We start from the raw sequence: 17316 nt of genomic DNA, 5'->3' as shown, positions 1-17316 counted from the left end.
TTTTTTCTATTTTACCTTACCAGTAGATGTCAGGCCTAAAACACTCACATTTCATAAAACTTAAGCTCATCTCAAGCTTATGTTACACCATAATGGTAAAAAATAAATGAATAAATAAATAAAAAGCAGCACTCACCTTTTCCACTGCTGTACTTCCACAGTTTAACAGTGGAGTCTGATGATGAAGAGACGAGCAGTGAGTCGGAGGGAGACAGCGGTACGGCATCCACAGCACACACAGGACCCGAGTGGCCTGAACACACCACAGAGGCGGCAAACTGGAACGTAAAGTGTTCAGAAAAAGGAATGACGACAGTACGTCAAAACTTTTAATAGCATCCAACAGCACAAAGCATACTGTGACAAAAGAAAAGGCAAAATTTACAAACCTGACCATGTTGCTCCTCCCACACTATTACATTATTATCAGATCCTCCTGATACCAGCTGTGTTTCTGGACCTGTGATAAGATTTTATCATATTAATATATAATTAAGACATTAAATAATTTTAAATACATATAAAGATGCAGTTAAATATCAAAGCCCAAAAGGACTAATTAACCATGTTAGGCTTCACAGATGTTTTATCATTTTCACAATAAAAAAATATATTAAAAAAAAAAAATAAAAAAAAAATTATATATATATATATATATATATATATATATATATATATATATATATATATATATATATATAACATGCACCATTATATATGTTGCATATATATATATATATATATATATATATAACATGCACCATTTGTTGTTTTGTGTTTTTTTATCATTATTTGTTTTAATATATATATTAAAACAAATAATGATAAAAAAAACACAAAACAACAAATGGTGCATGTTAAAGAGTAGGGGTGCAACTGTTAACCAACAATCTTGATTAAAATCGATAATTAAACTAGTCAGCAATAAATTTAACTGTCGATTTATCTATGACATCATCATACATACACAAACTCTCTGGCATGTAGGTGTTCGGCTTACTGAAGAGAAGCGAGTAATCGCATGATGGCACACACCTTCACAATCAAAAATCTCCTAATTGGGGGAACATTTGATGCTTAACTCAAGCTAAAATCATACACAGACACAGGACCTGTGTTCCATGCCAAAGTGTACTTCACAGGGTGATCACTACTCCTTATTCCGTGTTTAGAAAATGTCAGTCAAGAGAACTTCCCTTAACAAAACTCCACCATTTGGAACACCCTGCAACGTCACCAGCGCACTTTCTCCATACGTCATCATGGTAATATAAGCACCTCGGGTACCTGTCGCTGCTGCTGGGGAAACTCTACTTTCACACATTTTTTTTTTTTTTTTTTACAGATTACAGATTTTTTTTTTACACCCTTGCAGTATACTTCACAGGTTAAGGGTCTTGCTCAAGGGCCCAACTAGGTGGTGCTGTTGCAATTTGAACCTGGGATCTAACAAACCATTTTAATTAGCTAACCTGGGTCTTAAAGCTCCATCAAAGTGCATCTGTTAATGCTTCAGCTAAACTACCAAAAGAAAGACCTTAGATTTAAGTCAAGAACAATAACATCAATTATGTAACTATATCTTTCCTACGCTGTCAAAACTAGATCATCTCCCGAACACTAGTAAGAGAAGCCCCAAAAACAGTCAGGACGTGTAAATCTACAGGCTTAGAGATCAGGCAGTGCTGAGAGGTTGAAAAGTGGAGCCATAATATTTAATTACTGTGCATTGATTCACCGGAGCCCAAAACTTCACTTGAGTTGATTTCTTATTATAATTAAGCAAATAGATTATGCTAATTGTCTTTATTGGATAGTGAGAGTATTATAAACATGGTAACATTATTATTATTATTAAACATGGTAAACATTATAAACTAATGTTTATGATCAAGTAAAGTTTATTAGTTAGTGTACTTCCCATCAGGTGTAAAGTGATGGTTTATGAAAGCAGTGCTAGTTATAAAGCTTATATGTATGCATGTATGTATCATGAGTTTTAGACATTAAGACGATTTGGCTTGAAGTTTTGTTGAAAGCACAAAAGTAAAAGGGCTGCAACTAGCAATTTTGATCATTGATTCATCTTTTTATTATTAAAGCCGATTCATTGATTAATTGTATCACAAATAGCACAATTACAATTACTTACCTCTTATTTAGCGGTCAGCTTATAAATTTAGCTTGAGATTGTTTTGTGCACGTGTTAACTAAAATCTGTCTTTTAATGAACTGTCCTGATGAAACAAAATCTAAGTTATAAGTTCAGCCTTTATTAGTCACATATACATTACTGCACAGTAAAATTATTCTTCGCCTATCCCAGCTTCTTGTTAGTATGCTGGATCAGGGAACAGAGTTAGCCTTTAAACAGCACCCTCAAGGCTTAAGGGCCCAACAGTGGCAACCTGGTGGTCCTGGGGCTCAAACTGTCGACCTACTGATCAGTAATTGAACACACTGCCCCAAATTTTTTTTTTTGCATATCCCAGTTAGTAAGCTGGGGTTAGAGCGCAGGGACAGCCAGGATTCAGTTATCCTGGAGCAGATAAGGTTAAGGGCTCAAAGGCTTAACAGTGGCAACTTGCTGGGGCTCGACCCCCCAACATTCTGATCAGTAACTGCCCCTATCTAAATCCAATGAAAAGAAAAATAAGAGCTATAAAATATACAGTAACAATTAATTAAAATTTAAAGATGGTGGAAGGTAATTATGGAAGTTGTCCCTTTCTATAAAAACTTAGATAATTCTCTGTTAATTTTAAAATTTCAATCTGTCTTGTCCCAGCTAGCCAGTTAATTATGTCTCTAAGTTAGCTAGTTAGTTCTTGTTAATTTATGTTGTATGAAGCAACTTGGTCCTGGAGGATCTCATTGTTTCGTTTCATTGTGTACTGAACTGTATATGGTTGAAGTGTCAACAAAAGCTTACTTGACTGTTAAGAAAACTGTGATTACGCCTGTGGTGAAGGTGCATGGTCAACTGGCAGGGGCGTGGCCAAGCTAAGGGAAGTGAGAATGGCCGGAGAGTAAGTGATAAAAGGACACCTAGGGGGATTTGGCTAATTAGCGTTTGTGTGTGTTCTGATCGGCCCTTAACATTAACCCTCAACTGCTCAGAAATATAATGAGATAAAAATGTAAGTCGCTCTAGATAAGGGTGTCTGCCAAAAATGTGGTGATGATGCAGGATCATCTGTGAAACGTAAAGTTCTGTATCTCGCACTGAACTATATATTAGAGTGTACTATGTTCAAGCAATATTTTAGTCAGTGCCAAAAACTTAGGAATTATTAAACTTAATTAAACTTCATTATGTATTTTTCTTGGATACAATCTGAGCGGAGGAAAAGAAATCATGCTCACCACAGTCCTCCCTGTGGATCCAGCGCACCGTGTTCACTCTGCTTCTGTGTTTATTCAGCAACCCAACCACCCTTACGTCCTGTAGAACAGAGCATCAGAATGTGCCATTTACATTAAATGACCAGTGCCTAATAGTGACTCTTAAGTCTTATTACTCTTTATCTGAATTAGACGTGTTTAGGGACGAGATATCAGATATACGCCTGCTGATGGATGATGAACACCATAATGTACAGTCATGATCAAGTGTGTTTCTGTTCACTCATGACCATTATGTGTTCTGAAATGGTATATAGCCCTGAATAAATGTTTATTTATGACTTATTATGATAAACATTACAAGTTCTTTTATAAAACCTATTAAATACTTTATGGTTTTTATAGGGGGGGGGAAATCATCTTAAGATTTACAACCAAACTTTGTACTGTACACTTTTTCTACTGGAAATTAGAAGTTTATTACAAAATAATTTCTCAAAATGTTTTATTTACATTTTTAATCTTAAACAATGATTTTAGGGCTGAAACGATTCCTCAAGTAACTCGAGTAATTTGATTACAAAAAATGATCAAGGCAAAATCTTCTGCCTCAAAGCTTCTTTTAATTTACTTTCAAAGCTTGTGTTATGTTTTTGCTAAATTATTTCTTGACTGCACGCTGTGTCAAAAGCGCTCCCGGATGCAAGTCGCCAGTAAACACAGACGAAGAAGAAGTGCTTATGTCACCCAAAAAGTGGAAGGAGACGCAAACAGTTAGCTGTGTATTGATTTGAGGGAGCGTTTTGGTGCAGGCTGCAAAATGCAAGGGAGCGATAAAAATATCATCAAGGTAAGAGAAGAAGAAACCAGCAAGAGAAAACGACAGAAATTGTCAGTTATATGTTATGCCTGAGCTGTAATCTTAGAAACTTTTAGTTCTGAAAGTTAAGTTGCACAACTTAGTGTTTTTGTATAATTATTTATTTTAATGTGTGCCTCATTTTTTTTATACTTAAAGTCATTTGATATAGCTTTTTTTTCTGCATCTGAGAAAAGGCTTTTAAATAAGCATGTATGGTACTGTAATGCACTTAATTCATCCCAGTCAACTTTAAGTTATTCCTTGTATTGTGAATAATGGCAATGTCTATTTTTGATAAAATGCTGTATGCATTTAAAAAATAAATGTAGATTTTTCTAAAAAATAAATCCAATTAATCTTTGTTTCTCTTATATATTTCACATTGCTGTTTAATTAAGCAAAAATAAATTATATCCGATTACTCAAATAAATTTTTGGTTAAATACTTGATTACTAAAATATTGTATATCTACAGCCCTAATTTATTTATACAATTACTGCTAGATTTTATAGCAAAAGAAAATATTGTCTTTATGATAATAAGGAAATAATTGCCAACAAATGTGTCTTTTTTTCTTAACAGATTATGTCTATTGCAAAACTTGTTTTTCTTTTAACAGATTATGCCTATTGTATTAGATGAAGCCTCCTTAAGCATATATTGTACTGTATGTATTTTTTTTATTTTTCCAATAAAATAACTTCATGTAAAATACCAACCAGCATAAAAGAGAATGTTGTCTCTGTTTGGGTTATTATATCATTATCTGAGTGTCACTGAGGAGAAATGAGCTTTATGACATTATCTCTTGCTCTGTATCTTGCTCTCAGAAGTTCAGAGGCGTTCAGAGGAAGCTAACATGCTAACTCACCTGGAGACGCCGCACACATTCAATGAAAATAAACTCATAAAGGAAAAACTGAAGACACTTACATGTGGGTCATACAGCGCAACTGAATTACACGACCCGAAGGCGATTAACCCTCTGCGGCTCCATGAGAGAACGTGTGGGGTCCGGTTAGCACAACACGCTACATGACATGTTGTTATCACGGGGCTCGCCATCTTTACTGTCAACAGTGTTGCCAGGTCTGCGTAAATAAAAATCAACCTAAAACCTCTGCGCACATTTCAAGCCAAAGCTCATGCAAGTTTGAACTTATGATTTTAAAACATTTGTAAAGTAAAATATTTACATACTACAGTAATATTTGGAAATATCGATGACTGATCGGTAATTAATAAATTAGTCCCTTTAATTGAATACAATTATTAATCGAAAGTATTAGACTTTATAAACCGCACCTATGCTTAAAATTCTCAATCTGGCAACATAACCAGTCACAGTAACAGTGTTAAAACTAACCTACATACTTAACAGTGTGCGCGTCACAATATTATGTTACACCCTGTGTAGTACGCTAACTTAGGGAGACTAGAGTGGATTTATTTGGAATTCAGCCACATAACGACTTGTTCCTTCCTTCTATTTTAAAAATAATATATATATATTTTTTTTTATGTAAAAATTACTGGCCACTTATAAACCGCGAAGCAGTCTATGTTTCCGGCCGGACCTAATAACGGTTGGACCAGAGTGTACAGCCTGATTTGTGGTCCGTCATGGACGGCGGTGTTTGGAGTTTGTGAGAGTGTGTTAATGTTTACGATGGAGGAAACACCTGAGAGATCTCCATCTGTGATCGATCGCTATTATACACGATGGTATAAAACAGGTGAGGCCAGTTCCGTTATTTGGGATGTATTATCAATTATTTTTATTTCATTTCATCCTTGTGCATCGTAGCATTAGCTTTAGTTACAGTACATTACTCATGTAAAGGCAGTAGAGCTCAAAGGAAGTATTTGCATTTTACAAGATCATGAGCTTAATAGGACAAATTAATTGCAGTTAAAGGTGCTTCCTGTGAAAAGGAAAAATATTTAATATTAAATTGAAAACATGTGACCAGAATATACAGTACTTGAGCCACTACTTAATATTAAGTTAAATGTAATTATTTATCATTGTGGCCTCACACCTCCAGGGTTTGGGTTCGTGTCCCACCTCAGTGTCTGTATGCATGGAGTTTGCGATGGATTTCCTCCCACAGTCCAAAGACATTTCGATTACATTATTTGTTGTTCCGTAATTGCCCGCAGTGTGTATGTATGTGTACTGTATGTGTGTATGCACCTGAAGTCTTCTGGGATGGGCTCCAAGCCCCTGCAACCCTGTACAGGACAAGTGGTGTAGAAGCTGAATAGATGATGTAGATTAGATTAAAGAAATTAGAACAAATGTTTTCCTGTAAGACGACCTAAAGATGCAATTAAAATAAAAACAGGCTGTTTATGTAAAAACCTCAGCAGCAATCTCATTTCCCCGCTCGTCTGTTCCAACCACTCAGCATTCAGCATCACCAGTATATTAATCACCGGCCTGATCATCTGCACCGAAGTTAGATGCTTTTTATGTTTGAATGTGTGACTGTGGCTTAACAAACAAAAACCTTCGTTTGAAATTGACCAGAATGTGAAAGTAAAGCAGAACTTGAGAAAAACTGATGTAAAACATCATGGAAACATGTGTCTAAGTCAAACCAGCTACCAAAACACAGTCTGAGCTGCTCATGTTCTTTTTCAAGCCTGTGTTTTGGCAGCTGATGGCTGGTCAAAGCAAGCGAGGATATTCAACCCTAGTTTTAAATCCCTTTAAAATATTACAGTATGGGATCAAGGGCGAAAGCATTGACTTCTTTTTTCACTGTCAGATATGAAAGGACGATCATGTGAAGACCACTGCATTCTTCAGCACTCAAACAGGTAGAACTATTCTCTTTGAGTTGTAATACTTGCAGCCTTTTTTTATTTTTTTGCAGGATGATCGACTGTAACAGACTTTCTTTTTTTCTTTAAATACAGGATCTGCATTATCACCCTTGCAGAGTCGCACCCCGTCCTGCAGCAGGGACGCAAAATCAAGAGCATCGATTACCGTATCAGCGACGGATGCAGCCGTCTAAACAACAAAGTATCTGGCAAATCAAAGCGAGTGAGTTTTCTGCTGCTCAGTCTCGAATTATTGTAGCGTTTAAAAATACATAATGTGATTATCAATTAATCAATTATTACATTCGTAGGGTGGTCAGTTCGTGACAGAGTTTGCTCCACTGTGTAGAATAACATGCACAGATGACACCGAGTACACCGTCTTTGGGTAAGTTACATCTCTAACCTCAGAGGCTTTATACTGCAAAGCTAAATGAGGAAATGCACCAATTCCTAAATCATACATCAAGTCCGTATTAGATACCGCAATAATTAGTTCCAGGTTAATTATTAGTGTTATTTTTTTTTTCTCACAGCTGTATCAGAGGACGCCTTTTAGAAGTCAATGAAGACATCCTGAAACATCCCGATCTGCTACTGGAGAAGGTAACCTTAAAAATGATCTGACGATAACTCTAGGAGACGACCCACTTTTAAGTGTAAAGAAAAGAAATAATCAATAAGTACTCTCTGTACTCATTACCTGTTCTCGGGAACTTTTGAATAATAAAGTGCAGATATAAATAGCAGTGATGTAACAAAAATATCCCAAAAGGCAGACACATTTTTTTGTGGTGTATTAAATTAAGCTATAAAATGTAATAAAAATTCTTCATACTGTACATGTTTCTTAGGTATCACAGTTTTTCCCCTTAGGTATCCCCAGTTTTTTTTAATTATTGGCACCTCTCCCTTGTATTAATGATCCACTGCCACACACACTACACATTTCCTTAAGCTGCAAACTACAGTATATTCACCATTAGAATTCACACAGAAACCTAGATTGTAAAGATTCAGAATTTGGGGTACATTTATACATAATTAGTATATTTATTATAAAACATGTTATAATATCACACATTCTATACTTCATTACTATAGCTCATAATGTCATAATGTTTCCAAATTGACCTGACCGCTTTTGCATTTGAGGATTTCTTGGTTTCAAAATGATGAATAAAAAAGAGTCAACTACTATTTTAACTGCTTTTGAAAAAAAAGTTACTCACAGAACTCTGTCCTGTAATTCGAATATGATTAGTTCCAAATCCAAGTGGCCCGCATCAAACGATTTCATTCTTCTCTGTGGTATAAATTTTAAACACACTGTGCTAAAGAGTGTTCACTCATTTTTCAATAACAAAATTTGATCTATAATAGCTTATTCATTAAGTATATTAATTAACCATTACCAGACTCAATTCCTGTCTTTGTGTGCATGGAGTTTGCATGTTCTCCCCGTGCTTGGTCAGTTTCCTCCCACAGTCCAAAGACATGCAAGTTTGGCTAATAGGCGTTCCCAAATTGCCCATAGTGTGTAAATGGGTGTGTGAGTGTGTGTGTGCCCTGCTATGGATTGGCACCCTGTCCAGGGTGTACTCTGCCTTGTGCCCTAAGAATTTGCCCTGTACTTTGCCATCTGTCCCGTACTGTTTTTCGTAGACCCATGCAAGAGGTGTTAAATTGTGCGGCTTATTTGGGAATAGGGTACTTTTCTAAGGACTGGGGCCAATTTACCGCCCAGAAATTCCATAGACTTAACATTGAGGCCAACTTTGACAGTCGAGTGCAGAGCAAGGATTTTGCAGAAATATCAAGTTTACCATATTTAAAGAGGCTTGCAAGGCTATGTTAGAACATAGTTGTACCCCTGGGACGCAAGAGGTGCCCAAATTTGCCCCATTGACATACTGTATTATGCTGGCAGTACTCCCTATCGAAACACAATATGCCTATAGTTATAGCACCACCCTGCTATGGTAACTTCCATAGGAACCTTGAAACCAAACCTAGGTGTAGATCTCATTGTCATAGAGACATGGGGGTGGGATTCTTTTACTCAGGCAACCAATCTGTCTCTTAGAATTATTGTGAAGCTGTCAAGCCACGCCCTAGCCATCACTTTGGGGCACTGATCCCGCAGACATAAAATCATCATAAAACAGTCAGAGGCTCGAGTTTTGCCACGGCAAGCACCTCTTCAGAAAATGTACCCGTCTAGTTATATTTGTTATTCTTGTGTGTTACATGACAGTAAATGTTCTGTCTTCTTCTAACCAGCCCTCCACTGACGGCTACATCGCAGTCATCCTACCCAAACTAGAAGAAAGCAAGACTGTCACCAAAGACCTTCTGACCAGAGAACAGTATGAGGACGTTGTCTCTAAACGAAGTTCTCAATCACAAGAGTGACTCTGAAATCAACATTACTACACGGATCTGAGAAAAAAAAAAAAAAAATTGAATTTGACATGAATGACCGTAAGACTGGCCAAGATTGTATTCCTATTTTTTTATTCTATACTTAGTTTTGTACTGGATTTAAAGAAAGATGATGATGGAAATGTAACACTGAATTGTTCTACATGTTTTGTTTTTTTTTGTATTTGGGACAAAAAAATTATTTATAAATCTGAGTAGAGAGGACGATCCGTTTATTTGGATTTGTAATTAATGGGTCAGTTTAGTTATTTCATATTATGTATATCACCATATTTTGTGCAACCCCCCCCCCCCCCCCCCCCCAAACACACAAATTTGTAAATGCACAAATAAATGACACTGTCCACATCATAAGAAAAATAATGTATATTTAGGCTTTCTTTGTTTAACAATCATTGAACTGTCAAAAGGATCCACATGGTCGAAAACTACTTTCAACCAAGTTCAGAGTTCTTCAGTCATCACTACTGTTTACAGTTTCGACTGCAATGGTAAATGGAACGACAATTACAAGCGTGTTCTGAAAGCTCGCGCACATGACCCGACACTTTTTTTTTATGGACACTTCGCTCGGCTTCCAACCGTGAGACGTGAGGCAGAAAGCAAACGCGAGATCATGACGTATGGACCGGTCGCTCCTAGGAATACAGCAGTTTTGATTTATAGAAAGTCTTCATCCTGACCGCTTGGAGTTGCTGTACCGGAACAGGGCACGCTTCATGTTTCAAGTAACAGTACAATATCACAGTGACCTACAGGACAGTCCAAATGAGGAGGCAGTTACCGTTACTACAAATACACAAACAAAACTTGCTTTTAATACCATGAAGGTCTTTTTTTTTTTTTTTACTAAAGTGACATTCTTCAGCACTGCTTTTTGGGAACACAGTAATTTTCGGCACGTTGAAAACACGCTGCCTCGCACCCCGGTGCTGACGGCCTGAGAGACGACTGAAACTGGACATATTTGGCGTCGATGTGTGGATGAGGCAGATACATTAAATACAGTGCATCAATGTCCTACACTTAAACTAACTTCTCTTATATTTTTAGCTAATCTGTTAACATGATATATATCTCACTTTGTGAAAAATATAAACTCTGTTTTAGCGAGAGCTTTTCCAGCAGTAGTAAACAGCAGGGCGATTCAGAATCGACCCGAAAAACATGCACTGATTCGTGTGAAGAGAAGGGGGGTGGGGGGGGTTGTTTTTGGTGTCTCTGCCGCAAAAGTCCAAAAGTCTCAAAAGAGCTGATTATATTTCATAAATGTTTCAAACACCAATACACCATTTTATTCAATTTAAACATTAGTAAAGTTAAGAATTTCTTACATAAAAAAATATTTAAGGTATCTTAATATCTTCTATACCACGTTCATTTTTTTTTTTTTTTATTATTGGAATGTGTTTTCAAGTTTCCACGAGCAATGTTTTGCATTAATAAACTTCTGATATCGAACGACCCACTTAACAGGCGAAATAGTGCAAATCGTAATATTGGAAATGGTTAAAGAAGGGAACTGTACACTACGGCTTTAAAGTTTGCGATCACTTCCTAATTCCAGGGTCACTTATTGTCTATACGGCTTAATTCTGTATACAGGATCACTTATGAGCCTATTAGAGCACAAGGCGGGGTACACCCTGGACTGACTTCCATGTCTTAAGCTACTGACTGTTGTTGTTACAGTACATAATTTTCTAATTCCATATGTTTTATTTTATAGTTTTTAAATCTTTACTATTGCAGTGATCCCAAACTTTTAAGTGGTAGTCTACATTCATTTAAAAAAACTGAATGTAGATGCATCATTAAAGAAAACAAAAATTCCCCTTCACTGAATAGCTCAGTGCTTAAGGTGTTGGACTACTGATCAGATGGTCATAGATTCAAATCCCAGCATCACAATGTTGCCGCCGTTGAGCTCTTAAGCAAGGCCCTTAACCCTCAAGTCGCTCTGGATAAGGGCGCCTGCTAGAAATGTAAAAAAATAATAAAAATGTTTTTAATTAATTAGCACGATTATGATTCCTATGAATTTACAATCTGAGCTGCGTTCACAGCCAATGTGGATTCCTCACTTCACGGAACCTCCGTCTGCATGACAGTACCTCAATTCTTTATTAATGTGGCAGTTTTTCAACTGAAAAAAAATAATAAAACATTCATAATAAATGAACTCTCCTATCCATAATAACATCACTCTACCACACAATGTATTGATGCCTTCTTCTACATTTTATCCTCTCTAAAGCATGTAATATTGGTGCGAAATCTTTTTCTTTTGTTTAATAAATCATACTTAGCGACGAGAACCCTCGTATAAAATAGAAATACAATTCCGAAATAAAAACAGTTCTTTGGGAAAGAGACTTTTGGACCTTTTAGTGTGTGAGTTAGAGCAGAAGGAATGCCAGGAGCCACTGCACAATACAAAACATGACTCAAAGCAAGTGTGTGTAGAATAATACTCCAGGTTTCATTAGCCTTCATCAGGGCTGGAAGGGCTCTGAGCTACTTGCTCTCTAGGAAGGTGAGATTGGCCATGTGCTGCTCCAGGGGTTTGACCCTGAAGCCGTTGGAGCTTTTGCCATTCAGTGCGTCTTCTTTAACCGGAGTGTGCTGCCTCTCTCTCCAGGCCTGAGGGGAATCCAGTCTGCTGCTCTCGGATTTACACTGACACAAAGAGATGGAGAGGAAAGGAGAAGCGAAATATCATCAACTGTTCATCATGATTATCATCGACTCATTTCATGTTGTGTTTAAATGTACATGTGGCAAATCAATCTGCTAATAAAGTGGGGGAAAGAAGGTTTTAAATTACTTACGAGCATTTGATTGGATCATTACAGTAGTGATTAATATGTTTCGGCTTATAGTGATACTTTTGACCCTAACTAATGCACTATACTTAAAGCTTCTTAAATGACCATGCCATGAGACATATTCCCTGATTATAGAAAGCATGTTACTGTGTTACTAAATACAGGATAAATATATATTTATATAGATTGCTGAAATGACTAGAAATGGGTTAGGACCTGTTCAACGAAATATTAAAACCTGGAAGGATAGTGCTGAAGTGTCAACTTGGCACTAGATATGTAGTCAAAATAAATACTGAACACAGACACCAGAAATCAGAGTAATGTTTAAAATTTTTACACACATACAATGCGGCAATAACTCAGTGTTGGGGTTAAACAGGCGTGTGGCCATAAGAAAACCACTTGTTAGTGAAATTAATTGGGGAAAAGGCTATAATTTGCTATGAAGAAATTTTTTTTTTTGGACTTTACTGCAAAAGGTGATGTAGTCTGATGTGTCCAGAGTGACCCTTTTCCAGAGCTTCCCGGTGAGGGAAGCGCATGAAGCGATGCCCCCATCATGCATGCATGGTTACTGTAGAAGCCTCTGGAGGCAGTGTTACTGTATGATCTGGGGTTGCTTCATTTGGTCAGGTCTAGGCTCAGCACGGTATGTGGCAATAAAATGAAGTCATTTTATCTGAGAACCTGAATAGAGTGAATGACCAGGTTATCACATCAGTGGGGTTTTCCCACAATCATTTTCACATATGAATTGGCCACCACAGGTATCTGACCTGAACCCCTTTTGAAAGTCCTTATCATGTGCTGGAGAAGACTTTGGAGTGGTTTGACTGGCATCCAAAACAAGATCTCAGCCGGAAACTCTGGACGGAAATAATTGTTCTGGCACTGCATGTGCTTGTGGTTGTCGAAATCGCGGCATGGAAAATGTGTGCTCAAGTTGATCCAACAATATATTAGAGCGTGCAACTTTAGTTTTTAGCCACTGATTGCATTTTTTTTTAATAAATATATTATATAGTAAGGTTTGCCATAAATACTAAAGTGCATCTTTCCTTTTTACAGGTTTAATATTCTCAGCAAGTCTTTTTCATCCTTAACTACACTTTTGCAGCCTGGTCTCAGTTCATCATGAAAAACGGTTCAAAATTAATTCTAGGATTTTGCATATTTTTAAACCTTTTTCATAGTAATGTCAAAATTTACTACTTATACATCTATAACATTCTTACTATGTTTTTTTTTCTTACATAATTCTATGCATTTTACACTGTTTGTTTGAAGATATTTTAAAGGGGTATTTTAATATTACGAAAACTTCTGATCTTTGTTAATGTTCCTTAAATTCAAAATGCTGTGTGTTTTAGCAAAAGTAATAGTACAGCATTTAATAAATATAATCAAAGAGTAATCAGGGTCACAAACGCATTGAAATACACAAACTTGGAGAAAATAAAAGTGTATAGTGTTTGCATGGGTTCTGGGTAATACATGTCTGTGGCATAAAATGACGGAGAGCACGAAACCGTGATAAAACATTCTGGATGACCTCTGGTCACGGTACCTTTCTGAGGAGTTTATTACAAAGCGGAAGGAGAGACATCACCGTTGTCATCACGCCTTTGGTGTTGTGTATAGTCGATTCCACCTGCACAAAATCAGAGGAGAGACAGATTAATCGACCGATGACCAACTTTCCAAAAATACATTGAACAACACAGTTGTTTGTGCCCATGTGTTAAAAAAGCAATCATGTCCGCCCTGAGAGAACAATCCTTAGTTCCTATGACAGATGATCGCTGAGGCAGGTTGGCTCATGTGTAATTGTTTTCTCTGCAGTAGCTACTATATAATGAGAGCCATAAGAGCTGCAGGGGAGGCACAGGAAGATCCTGCTCTCACTTCTTGTTCTGAGCACGGGGTCACATATGAGGTCACATATGATACAAGATTTCCAAAAATAAGAATAATTCACCTAATTGAAATGCTGTGGAAGGACCGCAACTGAGCTGTGCATATGCGAGTGCCCAAAGACTTCAATGAATATTAGAGATTCAAACAAGTCATATAGGAGACGATCACTATTGCTGTGGATCTACATGTTATTGAATCATGGGGTACTTAGTATCGCCCACATGCTTTTTTTTTCTTCTTGGCTTCATTCTTGTTAAATAATAATGGCACAGTGACAAAAGTCATATGTTTGTCCAAGGTGGTTTTTGCCTAATACTGAGACCCACTACAATCAGAGTATTTTTTTATTATGTATTTACACAAAAATACATAGAACTAAATGGGGGGGGTGTCTATACCACTCATCGTCTATACCGTTTAATCCTGTATTCAGGGTCGCGGGGGCCTGGAGCCTATCCCAGGAGGCTTAGGGCACAAGGCGGGGTACAGGGTGCCAACCCATAGCAGGGCACACACACATACTCTCATTTACACACTACGGGCAATTTGGAAACGCCGATTAGCCTAATCTGCAGGTCTTTGGACTGTGGGAGGAAACCAAAGTACCCGGAGGAAACCCACCAAGCACTGGGAGAACATGCAAACTTTATGAGATGGGAATCCAGCCTGGCTGGGAATAGAACCAGGACCCTGGAGGTGCAAGGCGACAACCACTACACCACCGTGCCGTCCCCAGTAGGAATGTTAATCCTGTATAATGTTTGCTTCATACAAAAAAGTTTTTAGGCAATTCACTTTCATTTATACTGGTTCATGTGTTGCTTTTAGCAGCATGTTACCTTCTGGAACGTGGCACTCTTGCCTTGGACAGCAGACTTGGCACATATTTGTAGCTGCTGACAAAAAGCTGTCAGTTTCTCCGTCTCAGTCGTCAGAAGCGCTTTCTCCTCATCTACCAGCTATGAGATAAAACAGAACTATTTCATTATATAAATTGAAGAGGGGTCAGAATATTACATTCTGTGTCTAATGGCAGGAACTAAATAGGTCTATATGTGGATTGCACACATGATAAATGAATTTTGTGCAAAGTGGAGTGACGTCCAAGCCTTCGCCGAGCAGTATCATCAAACTAACAAAACTAAACTTCCCTCACTTCAGCAAGTCTCCCTTAGTGAACAGTACAGTATTTTTATATATTTAATGCTATATTATTTTTGTTCAATCAAGGCTTTTTCATACTTTGTTTTATATTTTCTGATATAAACAAAATGAAACAAAAGGTCATTATACTTTATAACGAAAAAACTAAAACGGGTCACTACTTGAGGTTCCACACACAAACTTACTTAATTAATACATACTGTACAATGAAATCTTCCCATCTAATTCCACTCATCAATATACTGCCTGTCCAAAAGTAGCTTCCATTCATGGAGTTATTATAAATATTATAGGATCATGATGTTGATTCATTTCATTCATGATCATCAACCACCTCGGGCCTCTTCAGTTTAATCACCTGATATAAAACGCACTCATTCGGTTTAAACTCTTCAGCTATGAAATAATAACTAAAAAAATTTGTCAGTTCTGTTGGCTAAATTTTCCAGATGTTTTTAAACATTTTAAAAACATTTATCTGTTATTTACAGTAAGTATCTGAGTATAAACTAAATCGTTTAGGCTAATGCCTGGTTTTGCTGCGGCTTCCAAAATCTTGATCAAATCGTAGAACTCACTGTGTGAGGAAATCACACTTGGATAGCAATGCTTCAGACATCTTTAGACAGACTAACTGCCTTCCCTTGGGAAGAAACGTCTCCTAAAAACAACACTGTGTTTGATTATTGGAGAATTTATATTCTATTTGTAAATTTAACAGAAATTTTTTTTGTCCCAAAAAGTCATGCGCATAGAAATAGAACAGACAAAGTAGTTGATTTTTTTCTCCATGTTTGAGGTCAGATTAGACGACTTCCTATCGTTTCCAATAAATGCTGTTCACTGTGTTATGATTGGTTACAAGAACTCGGTCTCATTTGTGATCGATTAGGTGCTTTACTGTGCGAGACGCCGAGCCAGTCGGTGCTCTTTCTTCAGACGAGGAAAGTAAACAAACACAAGCAAGAGACGAGTGTTCTCACAGTGTTTACTGAGCAGGAATGGAAGCAAAATTTCTCTCCCGGAAATTCCCCTAATGTTCCCCTGGCATGGGGCAAACATGCACAGATCGAATACTTCTTCAAACAAGAGCGAAACAATCAGATCAAGTGTTTACACGGCTAATATTTACATACTGTGTTTAGTGTTTATATGTTGCATTTGTATTCCCATTAGACTATTATTCGGATTATTAGTGTAATATTAGGATATTTATGATAGCTCTGTCGCAGGGATAGATGACAGTCATTGCAGACCTTCAGGAAAGGGTCCTGAATAAAAGCGTGAGGGTAATGGGGGTGGGTTTGAGTATGTTTGAGAGATGAATAGTGCATTTTACCTGTAAGGAAAAGGACTGCAGGAAGGAGTACAGCTGCAGACCCAACTCTGACAGAACCTGAAATACATGTTTTAAATTAGACACAATCATAATCTTATTTTTTCCTGATGTGACATACTGTAATTATTTAGAAATACACACATATCTTTTTTGTAACTTAATCTCTATACAACACAAAAAGGCAAAAAATGAGGCTAAAAGGTTAAATTTTATTTATTACTAATTAACATCCATGCATCCGTTTTTCTTTCTGACTGCTTATCCTTTTGTAGCGCCTGGAGCGTATCGCGGGGCACAAGGTGGAGGACACCCTGGATCGGGTGCCAACACAATTCAGGGCACAAACACACACAATCATCCATTATGGGCAATTTGGAAATGCCAGTCATCCACATGTCTGACCCAAAGGAAACTCATCAGGCACGGGGGAGGACATGCACATTTTGTGAAACAGTGCCAACCTTAAAGCCTTACTGCAACTCTTGGTAGTACATTTTACCAAGATAAAAAATTTGAATAAACGCAAATTGTAAAAAACTAATATTTGTACAATGCTTTTGTAAATTTTCCAGTCTATTAA

General features: G+C 37.1%; 3 protein-coding genes across 5 annotated transcripts in view; 1 reads left to right on the top strand and 2 right to left on the bottom strand.

Moving 5' to 3' along the window:
• elp2 (elongator acetyltransferase complex subunit 2) overlaps positions 1-5292 on the bottom strand; it is a 35166-nt gene extending 29874 nt beyond the window's left edge. The window contains exons 1-4 of the mRNA XM_053491860.1: positions 5142-5292; positions 3367-3445; positions 390-460; positions 137-278 (exon numbers count right to left, since the gene is read on the bottom strand). Of these exons, the coding sequence (XP_053347835.1) occupies positions 137-278; positions 390-460; positions 3367-3445; positions 5142-5273 (424 nt within the window). The 5' untranslated portion in view covers positions 5274-5292. The remainder of the gene's footprint in view (positions 1-136; positions 279-389; positions 461-3366; positions 3446-5141) is intronic.
• A 512-nt stretch (positions 5293-5804) lies between these two features.
• On the top strand, positions 5805-9778 carry abitram (actin binding transcription modulator). Its single transcript, XM_053491862.1, has 6 exons — positions 5805-5944; positions 6983-7034; positions 7134-7263; positions 7352-7428; positions 7577-7646; positions 9324-9778. The coding sequence occupies exons 1-6, from the start codon at positions 5869-5871 to the stop codon at positions 9453-9455; spliced, it is 537 nt and encodes a 178-aa protein (XP_053347837.1). The 5' UTR covers positions 5805-5868; the 3' UTR covers positions 9456-9778.
• Positions 9779-9787: 9 nt separating this feature from the next.
• The window catches only part of ctnnal1 (catenin (cadherin-associated protein), alpha-like 1), a 63824-nt gene continuing 56295 nt past the window's right edge, over positions 9788-17316 (bottom strand). For all 3 annotated transcript variants that reach the window (XM_053491857.1, XM_053491858.1, XM_053491859.1), the window contains exons 16-19: positions 16737-16793; positions 15073-15192; positions 13884-13967; positions 9788-12164 (exon numbers count right to left, since the gene is read on the bottom strand). In XM_053491857.1, the coding sequence (XP_053347832.1) occupies positions 12003-12164; positions 13884-13967; positions 15073-15192; positions 16737-16793 (423 nt within the window). In that variant the 3' untranslated portion in view covers positions 9788-12002. The remainder of the gene's footprint in view (positions 12165-13883; positions 13968-15072; positions 15193-16736; positions 16794-17316) is intronic.

This window comes from Clarias gariepinus, chromosome 3 (assembly GCF_024256425.1).
Source record: "Clarias gariepinus isolate MV-2021 ecotype Netherlands chromosome 3, CGAR_prim_01v2, whole genome shotgun sequence".
NCBI classification, from domain to species: Eukaryota; Metazoa; Chordata; class Actinopteri; order Siluriformes; family Clariidae; genus Clarias; species Clarias gariepinus.
Note: the sequence above shows the minus strand (reverse complement) of the source record. Positions and strands in the feature narration are given on the sequence as shown.

Coding starts and splice junctions, on each gene's coding strand:
- abitram (XM_053491862.1), top strand. CDS start 5,869: ATGTTTACGATGGAGGAAACACCTGAGAGATCTCCATCTGTGATCGAT. Junction 7,035..7,133: donor ATTCTTCAGCACTCAAACAG/GTAGAACTATTC, acceptor CTTTAAATACAG/GATCTGCATTATCACCCTTG. Junction 7,647..9,323: donor CCGATCTGCTACTGGAGAAG/GTAACCTTAAAA, acceptor TCTTCTAACCAG/CCCTCCACTGACGGCTACAT.